The sequence below is a fragment of the Lampris incognitus genome, chromosome 13 (genome assembly GCF_029633865.1).
Source record: "Lampris incognitus isolate fLamInc1 chromosome 13, fLamInc1.hap2, whole genome shotgun sequence".
NCBI lineage: Eukaryota > Metazoa > Chordata > Actinopteri > Lampriformes > Lampridae > Lampris > Lampris incognitus.
The window spans coordinates 27529951-27553222 of record NC_079223.1 but is presented as its reverse complement, the minus strand read 5'-3'; the positions used below and the strand labels follow the sequence as shown (position 1 = coordinate 27553222).

Below are 23272 nucleotides of genomic sequence, written 5' to 3'. Positions count from 1 at the left end.
GCCACTGTTTATTGACCACCGAAGCCCAACAATGATTTCTTAAATGAACTTTGTGCTTTTCTAACCTTCTTATGTTCTTTGTCCCCCTAATGTAATATTGCTGGGTGATTTTAATATACACATGGACAATCTCAGCAATACTCTCACAAGGGATTTTACATTAAGCCTGGATAGTTTTGGATTACAGCAATATACTGATTTTCCTACGCACTCCAAAGGACACATTCTTGATCTGATTAGCTGCTCTGGTATACCTCCTCTTAACTGCAAAGCATCTGACTTGCCCATTTCCGACCACAAGTTAGTGTCTTGCGATGTTAATGTAACAGTATCCAAAACAAATTTGTCACGCTCCATCTCATTCCGTAGTGTTATGAATATTGATTTATCTGCTCTTTCTAGAGGAATTGATAACCTCCTCAGCAAAGACAATTTATCAACCCCCAGACGAACTGGTCTCTCATTACAATGATGGACTTTATAGTCTTTTAAATGATCTTGCTCCTTTAAAAACCTGGTCTGTTTCCTTTACCCACTCTGCCTCTTGGTTTACACCTGCACTATGCCAGCTTAAAGCTAAAGGCCGTCGCCTGGAATGCCTTTACACAAAAACTGGCCTTGTTCATAAAGACATGTATAACGACCACATACGTTATTATAAGGAGGCTCTGTCCACAGCAAAATAATGTTATTATGCAAATTTAATTAGATCAGGAGAAGGGAACACTAGAACCCTGTTTTCCATGGTAAACAATATTTTACAGCCACCGGACACTCTTGCGCCTCACCTGTATTCAATTGCTCAGTGTAACACTTTCATGACCTTTTTTAATGCCAAAATTGAAAATATTCATCAGCAATTGACGTTGTCGAACAATACCACATACAGTTAATCTTATTCCCCCATTCTATGTTCCCCTCTCTTCTTCACTATCTAGTTTTAAATTCCCAACTGTTGCTGAAATATCTGATCTTATTCGCAAATCTGAATCATCTACCTGTCAGCTAGACCACCTTCCTACCCATTTAGTAAAAGCCTGTCTACCTTCTCTAGCCTCTTTAATAACTGATATCATACATTCCTCCTTTACTTCTGGTCTTGTTCCCTCATCTCTCAAAACACCTGCAATAACTCCGTTACTCAAGAAACCTGGTGCAGACCCCAACGACTCCAATAATTTTCGTCCAATCTCAAATTCACCATTTCTTTCTAAAACACTTGAAAGAACAGTCGCATCTCAGGTACACGCTCACTTGATGCACAACAATCTGTTTTAACAATTCCAGTCTAGTTTTCGCACCATGCACAGTATGGAGACAGCCTTGGTGAAGATCACTAAGGATTTGTTGATGGCGGCTGACTCTGGGCTCTTAACCATACTTGTCCTTCTTGACCTGAGTGCAGCCTTTGATACCATCTCACATAAAATCCTCCTAGAGAGATTAGCTTCCATTGGAATAACTGGCAACCCCCTTGACTGGTTTAGATCATATCTCTCTGGCTGCACTCAGTTTGTCCATCTTAAAAATTCGAGATCACAGTCCTTTCCTGTTACTACCAGTGTTCCTCATGGCTCTGTATTGGGACCTCTCCTATTTCTTATTATATACCCATTACCTCTTGGCCACATTTTCAGGAAATATGGCATTCAATTTCACTGCTATGTGGGTGACACCCAGCTTTATCTATCCACCAAGCCTACCTCCACTCTTCCACCCACTTCCCTTTCTGACTGCTTACAAGAAACTGAATCCTGGTTTTCATACCACTTCCTCAAACTTAATAGTGATAAAACCAAGGTCCTCTTAGTAGGTACTAAACATACTTCAGTTAAACCTGATAGTTTTTCCCTGACTATTGACAATTCTATAGTTCCTCCATCACCTCAGGTTAAGAGTTTGGGTGTCATCTTGGACAGCACATTATCTTTTGAAGCTCACATCAAAATGTTACTCGGTCTGCATATTTCCACTTACACAATATTAATCGTCTTTGCCTGTTACTTACACCCAACAGCACCGCCATACTCATTCACACCCTGGTTATATCCCGTATTGACTACTGCAATTCTATCCTCTTTGGTCTTCCCCTCAAGTGTCGTCATAAACTTCAAATGGTCCAGAATTCAGCTGCCCGTATCATTACCAGAACTCCTTCCATAGATCATACCACTCCTGTTCTTCAGCAACTCCATTGGGTCCCTGTTAAATACCAACTTGACTTCAAGATACTGCTTCTCACTTTTCAGGCCCTTAATAACCTAGCTCCTTCATATCTTTCTGAACTCCTTCATATCCACACACCTTCCCGCACTCTCAGATCCTCTTCTGCTTTCCAACTCACTACAATTGGCCCACTTGACTACCATGGGGTCTAGAGCCTTCAGTCAGTCTGCCTTCCACCTATGAAACTCTCTCCCACAAGATATTCACAACATTGACTGTCTTTCAACCTTCAAATCCCACTTCAAAACGTATCTGTTCAAACTGACATATTCAGTCTGATCCATGCTTCATTAAGTTTAGTGCAGATAACAATTTTATACTTATCTGTTATATTAACTTTTTGTTGTCTACCCTGCTTTGTTTTGATTTTATGCTGTCTGATACAGCGCTGCTTTTTTTTTTTTTTTAACTGTGTTCTGTAAGGTGTCCTTGAGTGTTCTGAAAGGCGCCCACAAATAAAATGTATTAATATTATTATTATTATTATTATCAGCTATGACTAAGTTTTACTGTGCAATCTGAATGTGAGATTCAAACCTCGACCTTCTGATGTTTTGATGCATGCTCAACAATCCAGGTAATGAAATCCCAGAAAGTTGAATCAGTTCATCTGGACACAACGCTTAGTGGGAGAAATGTTTCATCACTCATCTTCATTTGGCATTCAATTTCACTGCTACGCGGATGACACCCAGCTTTATCTATCCACCTAGCCTACCTCCACTCTTCTGCCCACTTCCATTTCTGACTGCTTACTAGAAATTAAATCCTGTTTTTCAAATCACTTCCTCAAACTTAATAGTGATAAAACTGAGGTCCTCCTAGTAGGCACTAAATCTACTTTGGCCAAACCTGATAGCTTTTCTCTGACTATTGACAGTTCTATAGTTCCTCCATCACCTCAGGTTAAGAGTCTGGGTGCAATTCTGGACAGCAGATTATCTTTTGAAGCTCGCATCAACAATGTTACTCGGTCTGCATACTTCAACCTATGCAATATTAATCATCTTCACCTGTCACTTACACATAAAAGCACAGCCATACTCACTCACACCCTGGTTACATCCTGTACTGACTTCTGTAATTCTATCCTCTTTGGTCTTCCCCTCAGGTGTCTTCATAAACTTCAATTGGTCCAGAATTCAGCTGTCTGTATTATTACCAGAACTCCTTCCACAGATCACATCACTCCTGTTCTTCAGCAACTCCATTGTCTCCGTTAAATACCGTATTGACTTCAAGATCCTGCTCCTCACCTTTAAGGCCCTTAATAACCTAGCTCCTTCATATCTTTCCGAACTCCTTCATATCCACACGCCCTCCCACACTCTCAGATCCTCTTCTGCTCGCCAACTCACCACACTATCGGCTCGCTTGACTACCATGGGGACTAGAGCTTTCAGTCATTCTGCCCCCCCACCTATGGAACTCTCTCCCACAAGAAATTCACAACATTGACTCTCTTTCAACCTTCAAATCCCATCTCAAAACGTACCTTTTCAAACTGGCATATTCAGTCTGATACATGCTTCATTGAGTTTTGTGCAGATGATGATTTTATACTTATCTGTTGTATTAACTTTTTATTGTCTACCCTGCTTTGTTTCGATTTTATGCTGTCTGATACAGTGCTGCTTGTTTTTTACTGTGTTCTGTAAGGTGTCCTTGATTGCTCTGAAAGGCGCCCGCAAATAAAATGTATTATTATTATTATTATTATTATTATTATCATCTAAGTGACCTCTTCAGTCTCAGCTGACTGCAGGTATCCCCACCCTTACAAACAATACAGTGGCATAACGACCAAAACACTGTTGTGTTGGTGAAACCTCAAACAATCTTATGTCAGGGTTTTGAAAAGATGACATGTAATCATCACGACTACAGCTTCATGAAAAGTCATGGCTGGTTATGTAAGACAGGTTCTATGTCTGCCAATGACTGTTGACATTCAGTCAAGAGCCCGATGAAGGTCATAGTGTGATTAAGGAGTCCATATGTGCTTAATCAATGCGATCTTGTCAATAATATGAGTTTAAAAGATTCGTTGGATAGTCGAATTATGGAATGGGAGTTACACTGTTTTTGAGACTTATTGGAAAATGTCTCCATTTCTGTTTTTTCACTTATGGGAATGCTAGTAACACAATTATTCTGTGAAAGAACCCTGATTAAGGTGAGTATAAATCAAACTAAATAAAATTATTGATGAAAAATATAGCTCTGTTAATCACATTATACTTATGTCCATTTAGACATTCATTTGATTAAGATAGTTTATATAAAGGTGTTACATGGCAGTTGCAATAATCAAGTTATTGCCTTAATTGAAAATTTAACTTGCATGTAAACACAGGTAGAGACAGTATAGGATGGAGGGGTCCTGACAGTGAGTCAGGGTCTATGTCTGGTCTCAGGTGGGATGTACTTGTTGTTTCAGATGTTTTGGACTTATTGTTTCAGGGCTGAAGAGCTTGTCTCTGACTGATCGGGGCACAAAAGTAGATGATGTCTATGAAGACAAAATGCTCTCCAACCAAGAGACATCATATTTTCTCTTCTTTTTGCTTTTCAACATTAACACCTCGAGCATCAAAAGAGCCACTTGTTGTTTGGAAGCCATAGTTGTGTATAACACATTACATCATGTGACATAATAATGGAAGAAGGTAGTAAACATCAGTAGTTTCAGTCTTTCAAGCCACAGATGCCAAGAGTAACTATCAGACATAGATAAATATGAACTAACAGGCTGACAGCAGCCAGGAGAGACAAAGAGAATGAGTGACTGATTATAAGTAAGAATGTAAGAGGAATGAAAATGACAGAGTGTGTGCGTGTGGATTATTTCAACTCCTATAAATTTGACATTTACTATAAATAACTCAGTTAAATGACGGTGATTGTCATGACAACCTGCTGTCAGTCAGTGCCTACCAGTTTCTATGACAACTTAGAGCAGGTAAATGGACATCAGAGGACCAAATAGAGGCAAGATTTGGACAGAAATGTACTACTGCCCTTATGTAGTAATATGTATAATGTACCGTCCATATGTAGTAATATGTATAGTCTACAGTCTATATGTTGTAATATGTCTGCCTTGAATCCTCCCTCAACATTACCAGTAATGCCCTCTCCTGGCTAAAGTCATAGCTCACAAACAGACAACAATTCATCAGCATCAACAGCTGCACCTCCTTCATCACTCCTCTGTCCCAAGGCGTTCCCCGGGGTTCGGTGCTTGGTCCTCTCCTGTTCATCCTTTACATGCTCCCCTTTGGTAACATCATACGATATCATGGTCTCCACTCGCACTGCTATGTCGATGACATCCAGCTCTACATCTCCATTAATCCATCACTGCTACAATTTACTCCACTGAAATCAAATCATGGATGCAAGCCAACTTCCTCAAACTAAATTGTGATGTATCTGACATGATCATTGGTCCCAAATCCCTTACCAAAACCACCCACAACTTCTGCCTACCATGAATAACTCCACTCTGTCCCCCTCCCTACACCCCTTGGAATCATTTTAGACAGCGTCCTTTCCTTTGAACATCACATCAATCAAATCACCAGAACTGCCTTTTTCCACCTAAAAAACATAGCTCGTCTCTGCCCATCACATTCTCTGCAGCTGAAACCTTGATCCATGCCTTCATCACATCCAGAATTAACTACTACAACAGCCTTCTCTACAGCTCATCATCTCAAGTCCTAAACAAACTCCAGTACATCCAGAACTCTGCTGCTCGGCCTGCTCACACTCCCGCTCCTGTCACCACATCACCCCTGTCCTCCAGAACCTCCACTGGCTCCCTGTCTCACAATGGATCTAATTCAAATTCCTTCTCCTCACTCAGAAAGCCCTTCATGACCAGGCCCCCTCCTACCTGACTGACTTGCTCCACTACCATACTCCTTCCTGCAGCCTTTGCTCCTCTGACATCAACCTTCTGTCTCCACCGCACAGAATCAGGCACCATACCTGGGGTGACAGAGCCTTCGCCATAGCTGCCCCCTCCCTCTGGAATGCTCTCTCCAAACACATCAGACTGCATTGATCTGTCCATATTCAAATTATTATTCAAAACTCACCTCGTGTAAGAATTTCTTTTAATGTGTGATTAATGTTGTGTTTTATGCTGGTGTGTTGTTTTCATGTTTATTTTTACATATGTAAAGTGTCTTAGTATTTTGAAAAGCGTTGTATAAATAAAATGTATTATTATCATGTTCAGTGTACTGTCCATATGTAGTAATATGTATAGTGTACTGTCCATATGTAGTAATAGTTTACTGTCCATATGTAATAATATGTATAGTGTACTGCCTATATGTAGTAATAGCAGTGTAGAGATAGTATGCAGTAGAGATATTATGTATAGTGTAATGTCGATATGTACTAATACGTTTAGTGTATAGTAATATGTATTGTAATATGTATAGTGAATTGTCCGTATATAGTAAAATGTGTAGAGTATAGTCTACATGTAGTAATGTGTATAATGTATTATCAATATGTAGTAATATATAGTGTACAGTCCAAATGTAGTAATATGTTTGTGTCCATAAATAGTATTATGTACAGTGTATTAGCTATATAATAATAATAATAATAACACATTTTATCTGTGGGAGCCTTTCAGAGCACTCAAGGACACCTTACAGAACAGTTAAAATACAAGCAGCACTGAATCAGACAGCATAAAATCAAAACAAAGCAGGGTAGACAATAAAAAGTTAATACAATAGATAAGTATAAAATCATCATCTGCACAAAACTCAATGATGCGTGTATCAGACTGAATATGCCAGTTTAAAAAGGTACGTTTTGAGATGGGATTTGAAGGTTGAAAGAGAGTCAATGTTGTGACTTTCTTGTGGGAGAGAGTTCCATAGGTGGGGGGGCAGAATGACTGAAAGCTCTAGTCCCCATGGTCGTCAAGCGGGCCGATAGTGTGGTGAGTTGGCGAGCAGAAGAGGATCTGAGAGTGTGGGAGGGCGTGTGGATATGAAGGAGTTTGGAAGGATACGAAGGAGCCAGGTTATTAAGGGCCGGATCAGGATCTTGAAGTCAATACGGTATTTAACAGGGACCCAATGGGGTTGCTGAAAAACAGGAGTGATATGATCTATGGAAGGGGTTCTGGTAATGATGCGGGCAGCTGAATTCTGGACCAATTGAAGTTAATGAAGACAACTGAGGTTTGCTACATACGTTTGATATGTAGCAATATGTATAGTGTGCTGTCCATATGTAGTAATATGTATAGTGTATTTTCCTACTCCCTGGATGTAACTACCCTCCAGGGAGTAGAAGAAAATATCGAGGAAAACGAAGTGGAATCCGGATCAGACTACAACACCGAGTCCACCGTCCACCTCTGCCCAGTATCCTTCTTGCTAACGTCTCAGGAAAATAAACTGGATGATGTGCGAGCGAGCATCAGATTCCAATTTGACTTGAGAGATTGTAACAACCTTTGTCTGACTGAGATGTGGCTAAACCCGCTGGTGCCAGACGGGGTCATATGTCCGACCGAGTCCTTCCCTGTTTTTCGGGCGGACAGAACAGAAGAGTCCGGTAAATCCAAGGGTGGAGGAGTCTGCTTTCTGATCAACAGCAACTGGTGTAACCTCAAGGCCATTAAGATTCTTTCTTGTTCCTACTCGCCGAACCTGGAGCATCTTACAATCTCATACTGCCCATTTTACCTTCCCTGGGAGTTCAGCTCAGTCATCACCACATCTGTATATTTCACCACAGGCAAATACCGATGTAGCACTATCGGACCTACATGATGTGCTATGCCGACATCAAAACAAGTACCCCAGTGCAGCTACGGTGGTGGCGGGGGACTTCAATAAAGCGAACCTACAAAAAAGTCATGCCGAACTTTCATCAGCACATTATGCGTGCTACCAGAGGGGATAGAACTTTGGATCAATGCTACACGTTCAAGAGAGGCTACAAGGCTGTCTCTCTCCCTCCTTTCGGAAAATCTGACCATGCCACCATTTTCCTGCTTTTGGCGTACAGACAAAAGATTGCACGTGAAGCAGTAGTGATGAGGGACGTGAAGCAGTGGTCCAACCAATCAGAGGCCGAGCTTCAGGACGCTCTGAGTGACATTGACTGGGAGATGTTCCCATTGAGTTCCAGTGACGTCAGCGAGTTTACGGAAGTGGTTACGAGCTTCATAGCAATGCTTGTTGATACCATTGTCCCCACAGTAAAAGTTAGGTCCTTTTCCAATCAAAAACCGTGGGTTGATAGAACCATCCGCGATGCTGTAAACGCACGCACTGCTGCCTATAACTCCGGTCTTGTATCCGGCAACATGAATGAGTACAAGGCAGCGTCCTACAGTCTGAGAAAGGCGGTAGAAAGCCACCATTATCCCTGTGCCGAAGAATGTTTCTCCAACATGCCTGAATGACTACTGACCGGTGGCTCTCACCTCGGTGGTCATGAAATGCTCCGAAAGGCTGACAAAAGACCACATCTGCACCTTCCTCCCCTGTTCCATGGACCTGCTGCAGTTTGCTTATCAACCAAACAGACCACAGATGACGCTGTCTCCCAGGTACTGCACAACACACTCTCTCATCTTGACAGCTGGAAGGGGGGCAACGTGAGACTGCTGTTCATTGACTATAGTTCAGCTTTCAATACCATAGTCCCCACCAGGCTGGCTGGCAAGCTGAGTGAACTGGGACAGAACACCCCCGTGTGCCTGGATCTTGGACTTCCTAACCGCCAGGCCACAGGTGGTCAGGGTGGGTAGTCACACCTCCAGCTCCCTTACTCTGAATACAGAATCCCCCCAGGGCTGCATCCTGAGCCCCCTACTGTACCCCCTGTACACACATGACTGTATGGCCAGGTTCAGCTCCAACTCCATCATCAAGATTGCGGACGACACAGTGGTGGTGGGTCAGATCTCCGATGACGACGAGAAAGCCTACTGGGAGGACGTTGCTGCTCTATCACTCTGGTGCCAGGACAACAGCCTCCTCTTGGAATGTCTCCAAAACTAAGGAGATGTTTGTGGACTTTAGGAGGACACAACAACAGAGGACGTACTCACCATTGAGGATTAATGGGACTACTGTGAAGAGAGTGAGCAGGTATAAATACCTGGGAGTCCACATTACCGAGGCTCTCACATGGCACTCACACACAGACACTCTCGTGAGCAAGGCAAGGCAGCATCTCCATCACCTCAGACAACTGAGGAAATTCAAAGTCTCCCGGAAGATCCCCCAGTCCTTCTACTCTGGGGCAGTGGAGAGCATCCTAATAGGATGCATCTCTGCCTGGTTTGGCAAAAGCTCCGCCCAGGATAGGAAGGTTCTGCATAGAGAAGTGCGTTTGGTTGAGCACACTATTGGTAACTCACCCACCCTGTAGGGCTTATACACCAAGAGGTACCAAACCAGAGCCTGCAGGATTATGAAGGACCCTCACCACCCCAACAACGGACTGTTCCAGCTGCTGCGGTCAGGCAAGCGCCTCTGCAGTCATGCTGTAAATACAGAGAGACTGAGACGGGGTTTCTTTCCTCAGGCCATCAGGACTATGAACTCTGACCTTACCAGGGCCCCCTCGCTGACCCATGCTGCCTCCCTCATGCTCAAGCACGCACGCACGCACGCACACACACACACACACACACACATGCTGTCTGTTTTCTTTTTACAGAGTTCTTAACTGTTGATTGCAAATTGTAAATTGTATATTGCAAATTGGAATGCATGTGTACCTGTAGTACTTCGTTGTTTGCACATCTCGGAGCTCGTACCTTTTTTCATTTCACTGCACTCGGGACTTGTACTTGTATGTACGTGACAAACAAAACTCTTGAATCTCTTGAATCTTGAATCCATATGTAGTAATATGGATAGTCTACTGTCTATATGTAGTAATATGTATTGTTGAGCACTTTTATCAACAGCACCATTGATGGTTTGCAGAAAACCCCCCCACTATATATACAAAACCGTTAAAAGAAACACTCAACGGTATGGAAAGTGCTCAACAAATAGGGAGCAAAATAATCCAGTTAGTCAACTGTCTCATAAAGAATTTACTTGACTAACTGGATATGTTTGGTGTGTGTGTCTATATATATATACACTGCTCAAAAAAATAAAGGGAACACATAAGCAATGCAATGTAGCTCCAAGTCAATCACACTTTTGAGATATCAACCTGTCCAGTTAGGAAGCAACACTGATTTGTGAATCAATTTCACCTGTTGGTAAATTGTCTAATTTCCACCAGGTGAAAATTAGACAATTTGCAAGACAACCCCTATAAAAGGAATGGATTTGCAGGTGGTGGCCACAGACATTTGCCTGTCCTCATCTTTTCTGACCGATCTTTGGTTAGTTTTTCATTTTGCTAGTGCCCTCACCACTAGAGGTGGCATGAGGCGGTATCTGCAACCTACAGAAGTTGCTCAGGTAGTGCAGCTCATCCAGGATGGCACATCAATGCGTGCTGTGGCAAGAAAATTTGATGTGTCTCCCAGCACAGTGTCCAGAGCATGGAGGAGGTACCAGGAGACAGGCCAGTACACCAGGAGATGTGGAGGGGGCCGCAGGAGGACAACAACCCCGCAGCAGGACCGCTATCTGGTCCTTTGTGCAAGGAGGAACAGGAGGAGCACTGCCGGAGCCCTACAAAACGACCTTCAACAGGCCACTAATGTGCAGGTTTCGGCTCAAACAGTGAGAAACAGAATGCATGAGGATGGTATGAGGGCCCGATGTCCACAATTGGGGCCTGTGCTCACAGCCCAACACCGTGCAGCCCGATTGACCTTTGCCAGAGAACATCTTGGTTGGCAGATTCGCCATTGGCGCCCTGTGCTCTTCACAGATGAGAGCAGGTTCACACTGAACACATGTGACAGACGTGAGAGAGTCTGGAGACGCTGTGGAGAACGTTCTGCTGCCTGCAACATCCTCCAGCATGACCGGTTTGGCGGTGGGTCAGTGATGGTCTGGGGAGGCACATCTTTGGAGGGCCGCACAGACCTCTACGTGCTAGCCAGAGGTACCATGACTGCCATTAGGTACCGGGATGAGATCCTCAGACCCATTGTCAGACCATATGCTGGTGCAGTGGGCCCTGGGTTCCTGCTCATGCATGACAATGCTCGTCCTCATGTGGCCAGAGTGTGTCAGCAGTTCCTGTATGTCGAGGGCATTGATGCTATGGACTGGCCTGCACGTTCCCCAGACCTGAATCCAATCGAGCACCTCTGGGACATCATGTCTCGTACCATCTGCCAACGCGATGTCGCACCACAGACTCTCCAGGAGTTGACCGATGCCCTGATCCAGGTCTGGGAGGAGATCCCTCAGGAGACCATCCGTCATCTCATCAGGAGCATGCCCAGACATTGTAGGGAGTGCATACAGGCACGTGGAGGCCACACACACTACTGAGCCTCATTTTGAATCGTCTTGAAGAATTTCCACAGAAGTTGGATCAGCCTATGTTCTCATTTTCCACTTTGATTTTGAGTATGATTCTGAATCCAGACCTTAATGGGCTAATGATTTTGATTTCCATTGATCATTCTTAGGTTATTTTGCTCTAAACACATTCCTCTGTCTAATAAATAAAGATTTTCAGCTGAAATATTTCATTCATCGAGGTCTATATTGTGTTTTTAGGTGTTCCCTTTATTTTTTTGAGCAGTGTATATATCAACACGGATACAGGAAAAAAGATTTTAATGCATGGCAGTACAGGCCTGTTTCGTGAGTCTAGCACTCATCAGCTGCTAATGTGTGTGTGTGTGTGTATATATATATATATACATACATACACACACACATACACACACACATTAGCAGCTGATGAGTTGATATATATATATATATATATATATACATTAGCAGCTAAGGAACGAGAAAAATCTTAATGGCCTTGGGGTTACAACCAGTTGCTGTTGATCATAAAGCAGACTCCTACTCCTCCACCCTTGGATTTACTGGACTCTTCCGTTCTGTCCGCCTGAAAAACAGAGAAGGACTCGGTCGGACATATGACCCTGTCTGGCACCAGCGGGTTTAGCCACGTCTCAAGTCAGACAAAGCATGTTACAATCTCTCAAGTCCCATTGGAATCTGATTCTCGCTCTCACATCGTCCAGTTTATTTTCCTGAGACTGGACGTTAGCAAGAAGGATACTGGGCAGAGGTGGATGGTGAACTCGGTGTTATATTCTGATCCGGATTCCACTTCGTTTTCCTCAATGTTTTCTTCTACTCCCTGGAGGTGAGTACCTCGGGGGAGTGAGACAATACACTATACATATTACTACAGCTATATATATATATATGTGTATATATATGTGTGTGTGTGTGTGTACCTTACCTGGAGAGGTGATAGGGACTTTGTTAAAAGAAACACTCAACGATAGGAAAAGTACTCAGCAAGTAAGGAGCAAAACAAACCCGTGATTCAAGTAAATTCATTATGAGAAAAGAATATAGAATTTACTTGAATCACTGGATTATCTATCTATCTATCTATCTATCTATCTATCTATCTATCTATCTATCTATCTATCTATCTATCTATCTATCTATATGTGTGTGTGTGTATACACACACACACATATATATATAGTATTGTTTATATGCAGTAATATGCATATTGTACTGGCCATGTGTAGCAACATGTATAGTGTAGGGACTTATCATTCAGCAGGCTGCAGGTGATTAGAGAACCCGCTACGTTTAAATCTAGTGTGGATGCGGAGGCAACTAGTTTAGTTAATATGTCTATTCAGGGAATTTCTCATAGTATTATCAGACTGAAAGTTTGGTATATAACATTGAAACCGTCTCCCTTCCCCGCTGTATTGCTCTCAAGCACTTCTCTCCTAAATGTGTGATTCATAATAATCTAATAATCACTCCTTCCACTAGTGGTGGTGAAATGTGCAACAATGTACCTAATAATCTACAGAACCAAACATCTAATGTTATCAAAAGTGTGAACACACATTGTCCGAAGCCAAAGTCTTCAAAATTGTTAAATTATAATACAAGGTGTCTAATTTTAATTAATATTTTATCTAGTGGTAGCTCTTAAGTTCTGCCTACTACTGATCAGTTCAACAAGATGCTTAAATTTGGTTTGATAAATATCAAATCACCATCTACCAAAGCCTTACTAATAAATGATCTGATTCTTGAACATGGTTTTGATATGATTGGGTTTTGTGAAACATGGCTGAAACCAAATGTTTTCCGTCCCTTAAATGAAGCTTCCCCACCTGACTATACTTATGCCCATGTAGCTTGAGCAAATAAACAAGGTGGGGGTATTGCCTTAATAGATACGTCTATTTTCAATTTAACTTTTTTCTTTTTTGGATTTTTCTCCCCAATTGTATCCAGCCAATTATTCCACTCCTTCAAGCCATCCCAATCTCTGCTCCACCCCCTCTACGGATCTGGGGAGGGCTGCAGACTACCACATGCCTCCTCCAATACATGTGGAGTCACCAGCCGCTTCTTTTCACCTGACAGTGAGGAGTTTCGCAAGGGGGATGCAGTGTGTAGGAGGATCACGCTATTCCCCCCAATTCCCCCTCCCCCCTGAACAGGTTCCCCGACTGACCAGAGGAGTTGCCAGTGCAGTGATCAGGACACATACCCACATCCAGCTTCCCACCCGCAGACATGGCCAATTGTGTCTGTAGGGATGCCCGACCAAGCCAGAGGCAACACAGGGATTTGAACCGCCGGTCCCCGTGTTGGTAGACAACGGAATAGACTGTTATGCTACCCAGACACCTAGAAGTGTGACTGTTGAGAGATAATCTTGTCAAACTACTGCTCATGGCAAATGAAGTTGAAACTTGAAAAGGAAATACAGGCATTCCATGGATTACGAACAAGTTCCGTTTTTGAGTCTGTTCGTAAACTGAGTTTGTATGTAAGTTGGAACAGTTACGCACAGTTCACATCTAGCGTCAATTAGTCAAATAATTGTTTTAGTATATTGTGGTGATACACAATTGAGGGTAGATTCACCAGGGGCTGGTGCACCTTTAAGGCAGACGATCAGAGTGCTGACGTAGGCACTGCTTAGAGTTTCCGGGATGGAGCCATGTTTGCAGCAGCCTAGCGGTTAGCTGGTTGTCACGAGAGATTGTGCTGTATCGGTGTCGTTTTGTGTGGCGAGTAAATGGAATTGACTTGACTCGATCTCTCCATCTCCTCATTCCTGCACTCCCACAATATAGTATATATTTTACCTAAAACATCATAAATATAATAATGCAGTAATAATATCAAAATTAATTACAGTACAGTATTTATAATTGTGAGAAAAGAATGTGTGTCTCTTACTATCTCCGTGGGATAGTAAGAGAGATGAAGAAAGTAGACAGGAGCACAAGGAGATACATCGTAAAGCAAAGACAGAGGTGGCAAGGGCAAAGGAAAAGGCGTATGACAGATTAGACACTAAGGAAGGAGAAAAGGACTTGTACCGATTGGCTAGACAGAGGGACCAAGCTGCAAAGGATGTGCAGCAAGTTAGGGCGATCAAGGATAGAGATGGAAATGTGCTGACAAGCGAGGAGAGTGTGCTAAGAAGGTGGAAGGAGTACTTTGAGGGGCTGATGAATGAAGAAAATGAGAGAGAGAGAAGGTTGGATGATGTAGGGATAGTGAATCAGGAAGTTCAGCGGATTAGCAAGGAGGAAGTAAGGGCAGCTATGAAGAGGATGAAGAGTGGAAAGGCAGTTGGTCCTGATGACATACGTGTGGAGGCATGGAGATGTTTAGGAGAGATGGCAGTGGAGTTTTTAACTAGATTGTTTAACACAATCCTGGAAAGTGAGAGGATGCCTGAGGAGTGGAGAAGAAGCATACTGGTACCGATTTTCAAGAACAAGGGCGATGTGCAGAACTGTAACAACTACAGAGGTATAAAGTTGATCAGCCACAGCATGAAGATTTGGGAAAGAGTAATAGAAGCTAGATTAAGAGGAGAGGTGATGATCAGCGAGCAGCAGTATGGGTTCATGCCACGAAAGAGCACCACAGATGCGATGTTTGCTTTGAGAATGTTGATTGAGAAGTATAGAGAAGGCCAGAAAGAGTTGCATTGTGTCTTTGTAGATTTAGAGAAAGCTTATGACAGAGTGCCGAGAGAGGAGGTGTGGTATTGTATGAGGAAGTCAGGAGTTGCAGAGAAGTATGTAGGAGTGGTGCAGGATACGTATGAGGGAAGTGTGACAATGGTGAGGTGTGCGGCTGGAATGACAGATGGGTTCAAGGTGGAGGTGGGATTACATCAAGGATCGGCTCTGAGCCCTTTCTTGTTTGCAATGGTGATGGACAGGTTGACGGACAAGATCAGGCAGGAGTCTCCATGGACGATGATGTTCGCGGATGACATTGTGATCTGTAGCGAGAGTAGGGTGCAGGTTGAGGAGAGCCTGGAGAGGTGGAGGTATGTACTGGAGAGAAGAGGAATGAAAGTCAGTAGGAGCAAGACGGAATACCTATGCGTGAATGAGAGAGAGGACAGTGGAATGGTGAGGATGCAAGGAGTGGAGGTGACAAAGGCATTTGAGTTTAAATACTTGGGGTCAACTGTCCAAAGTAACGGGGAGTGCAGTAGAGAGGTGAAAAAGAGAGTGCAGGCAGGTTGGAGTGGGTGGAGAAGTGTGTCAGGAGTGATTTGCGACAGAAGGGTACCAGCAAGAGTTAAAGGGAAAGTTTACAAGATGGTTGTGAGACCAGCTATGTTATATGGTTTGGAGACAGTGGCACTGACGAAAAGACAGGAGGCGGAGCTGGAGGTGGCAGAGTTGAAGATGCTAAGATTTTCACTGGGAGTAACGAAGAAGGACAGGATTAGGAGCGATTATATTAGAGGGACCGCTCAGGTTGGACGGTTTGGAGACAAAGCAAGAGAGGCAAGATTGAGATGGCTTGGACATGTGTGGAGGAGAGATGCTGAGTATATTGGGAGAAGGATGCTAAATATGGAGCTGCCAGGGAAGAGGAGAAGAGGAAGGCCAAAGAGGAGGTTTATGGATGTGGCGAGGGAAGACATGCAGGTGGCTGGTGTGACAGAGGAAGACGCAGAAGACAGGAAGAAATGGAAACGGATGATCCGCTGTGGCGACCCCTAACGGAAGCAGCCGAAAGTAGTAGTAGTAGTAGTAGATATTGTGGTGATACACAATTGAGGGTAGATTCACCAGGGGCTGCTGCTCCTTTAAGGCAGACGATCAGAGTGCTGACGTAGGCACTGCTTAGAGTTTCCGGGATGGAGCCATGTTTGCAGCAGCCTAGCGGTTAGCTGGTTGTCACGAGAGATTGTGCTGTATCGGTGTCGTTTTGTGTGGCGAGTAAATGGAATTGACTCAACTCGATCTCTCCGTCTCCTCATTCCTGCACTCCCACAATATAGTATATATTTTACCTAAAACATCATAAATATAATAATGCAGTAATAATATCAAAATTAATTACAGTACAGTATTTATAATTGTGAGAGAAAGAATGTTTGTATAGGTATAAAAAAAAACATTAAAGAAACATTTCTTACATTTCAAACTCCCCACCTGCCGCTGTCCCCGGGGCGGGTCACGACCGGCGGGGGCCGGCCGTTTGACGCCAGAAACGAGAGCCCACTTGAGGCTCGCCTCTCTGCCTCACCGGGTAAGTGAAAAAACAATGAGTGTTTCACCTCTCTCTGAACGCTTTATCTTTTCCACTTTCACTTCAATAGTGATCGTTTTCCTTTTCTTCGATGTATCACCATCACTTGCATCAGATTTATGCTTAGAAGCCATGATTACGAGGGTAAACACATGAAAAATTTAAGATAAAACACAACACATGCAACAATGTTTAGGCGATCCGACTTAAAATGGTGACGACAGCATGGCGTTTTTCTCCCTCGGGCCAACGAACAGCCTAAAACGCGCAGTGTTTTGAGCGTCCTGCAAAGTAGTCCGCCCGTTTGTTAGTATGAACCATTGTGTGTAATTGGATTTTTTAAAATAATAGGCATTACAGAGATCGGTTCGTAAATACGGGTGTTCATAAGTCGGGCATTCGTAACCTGGGGACTACCTGTAATACTTAAAGCTTTTATCTGCCCTTTAAATATGACTGGTTTAGTTTAGCATGAAATACACTGTACATACACTGTACGCACTCTTTACATTTGGTGTCATGACATCATATCAACTGGTGTAAACATCTGTAAGGACAGAAACTGATTTCACACCTCTTTAAATACTCCTCTTTAACAACACCCAGTCTGGGGTCTTTTAATGTGATGTTTGTAAAAATGAAATAATAAGAAAACATGGATAATGTGTTCATTTCATGTGTTTGTAATGGATAGCAAGTAGTGTCATGTTTTCTTGATTTTATTTAACATAATCCTCACACCAGAGGATTGTCAGCACTGTTTGAAGATATTGTTTTTAGATATTTCAGGAAAGGAGATAGCAAACCACCTCACACTGGGGAGGTATGAAGGTATGGTGTCAAGGAGAGAAATGTGGAAGGACAGATGGTGGTGGATTTTGTGAAAAGGATGGAAATAGCTGTGGTACCTCCCTCTTCTTGAAATAATACCTCCTCTTCTTGAAATAATACCTTCACTTCTTGAAAAAATACCTCCCTCTTCTTGAAGTAATTCATATTTCAGGAAGAGATGTTTACGAGAGATGGCAGTGGAGTTTTTAACTAGATTGTTTAACACAATCTTGGAAAGTGAGAGGATGCTTGATGAGTGGAGAAGAAGCATACTGGTACCGATTTTCAAGAATAAGGGTGATGTGCGGAACTACAGAGGTAAATTTGACCAGCAACAGCATGAAGACATGGGAAAGAGTAACAGAAACTAGGTTAATGTTTTTAAGGTTAGGTTATGGGTCAATGTTTTTGTCAAGCGCTTTGAGTGGCTGTTGCAGCTAGAAAAGTGCTATATAAAATGTAACTTGATTGGTTCATTAAGAGGAGAGGTGACGATTAGTGAGCAGGAGTATGAGTTTCATGCCACGAAAGAGCACTACAGATGCAAAGTTTGCTTTGAGAATGTTGATGGAGAAGTATAGAGAAGGCCAGAAGGAGTTATATTGTGTCTTTGTGGATTTAGAGAAAGCATATGACAGGGTGCTGAGAGAGGAGGTATGGTATTGTATGAGGAAGTCGGGAGTTGATGACACATATGTAGGAGTGATGCAGGATATGTATGAGGGAAGTGTGACAATGGTGAGGTGTGCGGTTGGAATGACAGATGGGTTCAACGTGGAGGTGGGATTACATCAAGGATCGGCTCTGAGCCCTTTCTTGTTTGCAATGGTGATGGACAGATTGACGGATGAGATCAAGCAGGAGTCTCCGTGGACTATGATGTTTGCAGATAACATTGTAATCTGTAGCGAGAGTAGGGTGCAGGTTGAGGAGAGCCTGGAGAGGTGGAGGTATGCACTGGAGAGAAGAGGAATGAAAGTCAGTAGGAGCAAGATGGAATACCTATGCGTGAATGAGAGGGAGGACAGTGCAATGGTGAGGATGCAAGAGGTAGAGGTGACGAAGGTGTTTGAGTTTAAATGCTTGGGGTCAACTGTCCAAAGTAACGGGGAGTGCAGAAGAGAGGTGAAGAAGAGTGCAGGCAGGTTGGAGTCGGTGGAGAAGAGTGTCAGGAGTGATTTGTGACAGAAGGGTACCAGCAAGAGTTAAAGGGAAGGTTTACAAGATGGTTGTGAGACCAGCTATGTTACGGTTTGGAGACAATGGCACTGATGAAAAGACAGGAGGCGGAGCTGGAGGTGGCAGAGTCGAAGATGGTAAAATTTTCATTGGGAGTGACGAAGAAGGACAGGATTAGGAATGAGTATATTAGAGGGACAGCTCAGGTTGGACAGTTTGGAGACAAGCAAGAGAGGCAAGATTGAGATGGCTTGGACATGTGTGGAGGAGAGATGCTGGGTATATTGGGAGAAGGATGCTGAATATGGAGCTGCCAGGGAAGAGGAAAAGAGGAAGGCCAAAGAGGAGGTTTATGGATGTGGTGAGAGAGTACATGCAGAGGACAGGAAGAAATGGAAACGGATGATCCGCTGTGGCAACCCTTAACAAGAGCAGCCGAAAGTATTAGTAGAGGATTTTTGAGGAGAAAATGACTTCCTTTAAAGCTTTTTTTTTTTTGTGGTGTTGTATTTAAGTAGTTTATTTGCCATACCCAGATTTTATTTTCAGGTTGAATTACTGCATTTGAACAGAGAACCATCTGTTGGTGCAGCAACTTCCATCTGTTTCTGCGAGTCGACTCAACATGCTTCACCCCAGCTGTTTCAGTCACACTGCCAATCAAACTTAAAAGGGCTTTTTGACACACAAAAGGTTTTAAACATGCTAGTCAGACTGCATTTTAATGGCTACAGTTTCTCTCACAGTTTTTGGGTCAGTGTTGGTGGATGTGGTGTGTTGGGTACCAAGCAGCCCCTGGGGACCACAAAGGATGCTGTCCTGTCACGTGTCCATGTTGTGGGAACGTTGTTAACTGGTGAAGTTGTGTGTGATGATTTTAGATACAGAACCGCCATCTGGACACGAAATGGATCTGGTTCTTGATCTGTCCATCAATCACTAATCTATAATAAAGTGACGATTGATAGCATAATGGCAGGACACCCACTAAGGTTGAAGCCAACAGACGGTACTTGGGAGCCAAATTGGTATTCCTTAAAAAATTAGCTGCATCTGTGGTTTCTGCCGGCTTGTTACTATGACTAGATGGGCAGCATGTACTTGCAAGACTTCATTTAAAAAAGGATGCAGTAAAACTATGCACAGGTGATAGTAATGACAGAGGAAATTGTAATAATCCCTGTCAGACGAACAGCCTGGAGGGAATTATGTGAATGGCTGAGCATGCATGTGTGTGTGTGTGTGTGTGTCTGCAGCTAATGTAAGCCTACATTTTTTTGTGCACAGTTATGACTGTATGATGGAGAACGTCTCATGGTTGCAGTGATCCAAAACCTTCAAAAAACGGTTGTTCTCGCTAACATCGCTCCCTCTCTTCATTCAGTCTCTAGCTCGCTCAACCAATGCTGCGCTCTGTCGCTGCCTGATCTGAGTCAACCGTGTGCGTTCGCGACTTACATCTACGACTGACTCTGATCAGGCAGTGACGTGATCACAAATTATTAAAAGAATTTTGATAATCCAAAAAAAAAATGCAAAAGTTATAAAGGAATAACTTCGTCTAGGTTGCAGTCAAATCAGGAAGTGTTGCATTCACTCATGCACGAGCGTAAATTGTTTACCCAGCTTTATTATATTATGAAAACAGAGACCGGTTAGGGGGTTAGACCAAAATGGTCGCACAGCAAACCTTTTCCTTTTGGAAAGCACAAGTTCATATTAGATTGGTCACATTTGTCCACCAAGGAGGCTGCACATCCACAGACTGACAGACACACACACACACACACACACACACACACACACACACACACACACACACAAACACACACACACAAGCTGTACTTACGTCAGCAAACTTGTGGTTTCTGAAGTGAGACTTGTTGCATTTGAGAAGCTGAACAGCCAAGTTACAGTCCTGCCTGTAGCGCTCCTGTTAACACAACACCCGGAAAAAGAGAGAGGCAGACAGACAGACAGAGACAGAAATGTTTTAAATTAACAGTGACTTAAATGAAGATGAGTAGCAGAATGGGAGTTAGAGGCTAAAGGACATTGGGTCACAGAGAAGAACTGTTTCATGATTTGTAATAAAATGTTCTGTCAGTGTCAGATCCAGAAATCACAGCCCAAAGGAGAACTGAACTTAAATTTAACTTTGGTGGTCAAACTGTTCTGAATGTACTCTGTGTGTGTGTGTGTGTGTGTGTGAGAGAGATCATTTTTGTGAGGATGTGTGCTTGGTGTATGAACTTCTTTGCCTGTTTTAGGATACTCAGTGCATGCTCAGTGTGTGGTATATTATGTGTATTGGTGTGTGTGTGTGTGTGTGTGTGTGTGTGTGTGTGTGTGTGAGCGTGCATCAGAGTCTCAGGGTTGAACGTTTGCTCTTATCAGTGGAGCCCTTGAGAAAATCCGGCCTATTATGTGTTAATGAGAGCAGCGGCTGCCAATGAGGAGAGCTCTTCAGATAATCGGAGTCTCCCATTAAATTACAGCCAATGTTCTCTAGTATGAGAGGCTGGCGCAGGTTGGCCGAATGACTGGAGTGCTCTAATTAGACACTCTAGCTAATGACCTACTGCTCTCCACCAAGAGGAATTACTTAGAAAACCCTGCTGTGGGCGTCTGGGTAGCGTAGCGGTCTTTTCTGTTGCCTACCAACACGGGGATCGCTGGTTCAAATCCCCATGTTACCTCTGGCTTGGTCGGGCGTCCCTACAGACACAATTGGCTGTGTCTGCGGGTGGGAAGCTGGATGTGGGTATGTGTCCTGGTTGCTGCACTAGCGCCTCCTCTGGTCAGTCAGGGTGCCTGTTCAGGGGGGAGGGGGAACTGGGGGAATAGCGTGATCCTACCACACGCTATGTTCCCCTGGCGAAACTCCTCACTGTCTGGTGAAAAGATGAGGCTGGCGACTCCACATACACTCACCGGCCACTTTATTAGGCACACCTGTCCAACTGCTCGTTAACGCAAATTTCTAATCAGCCAATCACATGGCAGCAACTCAATGCATTTAGGCATGTAGACATGGTCAAGACGATCTGCTGCAGTTCAAACCGAGCATCAGAATGGGGAAGAAAGGTGATTTAAGTGACTTTGAACGTGGCATGGTTGTTGGTGCCAGACGGGCTGGTCTGAGTATTTCAGAAACTGCTGATCTACTGGGATTTTCATGCACAACCATCTCTAGGGTTTACAGAGAATGGTCCGAAAAAGAGAAAATATCCAGTGAGCGGCAGTTCTGTGGGCGAAAATGCCTTGTTGATGCCAGAGGTCAGAGGAGAATGGCCAGACTGGTTTGAGCTGATAGAAAGGCAACAGTAACTCAAATAACCACTCATTACAACCGAGGTATGCAGAAGAGCATCTCTGAACGCACAACACGTCGAACCTTGAGGCAGATGGGCTACAGCAGCAGAAGACCACACCGGTTGCCACTCCTGTCAGCTAAGAACAGGAAACTGAGGCTACAATTCGCACAGGCTCACCAAAATTGGACAATAGAAGATTGGAAAAACGTTGCCTGGTCTGATAGTCTCGATTTCTGCTGCGACATTCGGATGGTAGGGTCAGAATTTGGTGTCGTAACATGAAAGCATGGATCCATCCTGCCTTGTATCAACGGTTCAGGCTGGTGGTGGTGTAATGGTGTGGGGGATATTTTCTTGGCACACTTTGGGCCCCTTAGTACTAATTGAGCATCGTGTCAACGCCACAGCCTACCTGAGTATTGTTGCTGACCATGTCCATCCCTTTATGACCACAGTGTTCCCATCTTCTGATGGCTACTTCCAGCAGGATAACGTGCCATGTCATAAAGCTCGAATCATCTCAGACTGGTTTCTTGAACATGACAATGAGTTCACTGTACTCAAATGGCCTCCACAGTCACCAGATCTCAATCCAATAGAGCACCTCTGGGATGTGGTGGACCGGGAGATTCGCATCATGGATGTGCAGCCGACAAATCTGCAGCAACTGCGTGATGCTATCATGTCAATATGGACCAAACTCTCTGAGGAATGTTTCCAGTACCTTGTTGAATCTATGCCACAAAGGATTAAGGCAGTTCTGAAGGCAAAAGGGGGTCCAACCCGGTACTAGCAAGGTGTACCTAATAAAGTGGCCAGTGAGTGTATATCGGAGGAGACATGTGGTAGTCTGCAGCCCTCCCCGGATCGGCAGAGGGGGTGGAGCAGTGACCGGGACGGCTCAGAAAACAGGATAATCGGCCAAGTACAACTGGGGAGAAAAAGGGCAGAAAAAAAGAAAAAAGAAAAAAAGAAACCCTGCTGTGTAGGAGT

At 43.6% G+C, this 23272-nt stretch overlaps 1 protein-coding gene across 1 annotated transcript in view; it reads right to left on the bottom strand.

The window, feature by feature from the left end:
* The window catches only part of tjap1 (tight junction associated protein 1 (peripheral)), a 182982-nt gene that overhangs the window by 4107 nt on the left and 155603 nt on the right, over positions 1–23272 (bottom strand). The window contains 1 exon segment of the mRNA XM_056291823.1: positions 20812–20895. Coding sequence (XP_056147798.1) covers positions 20812–20895 — 84 coding nt within the window.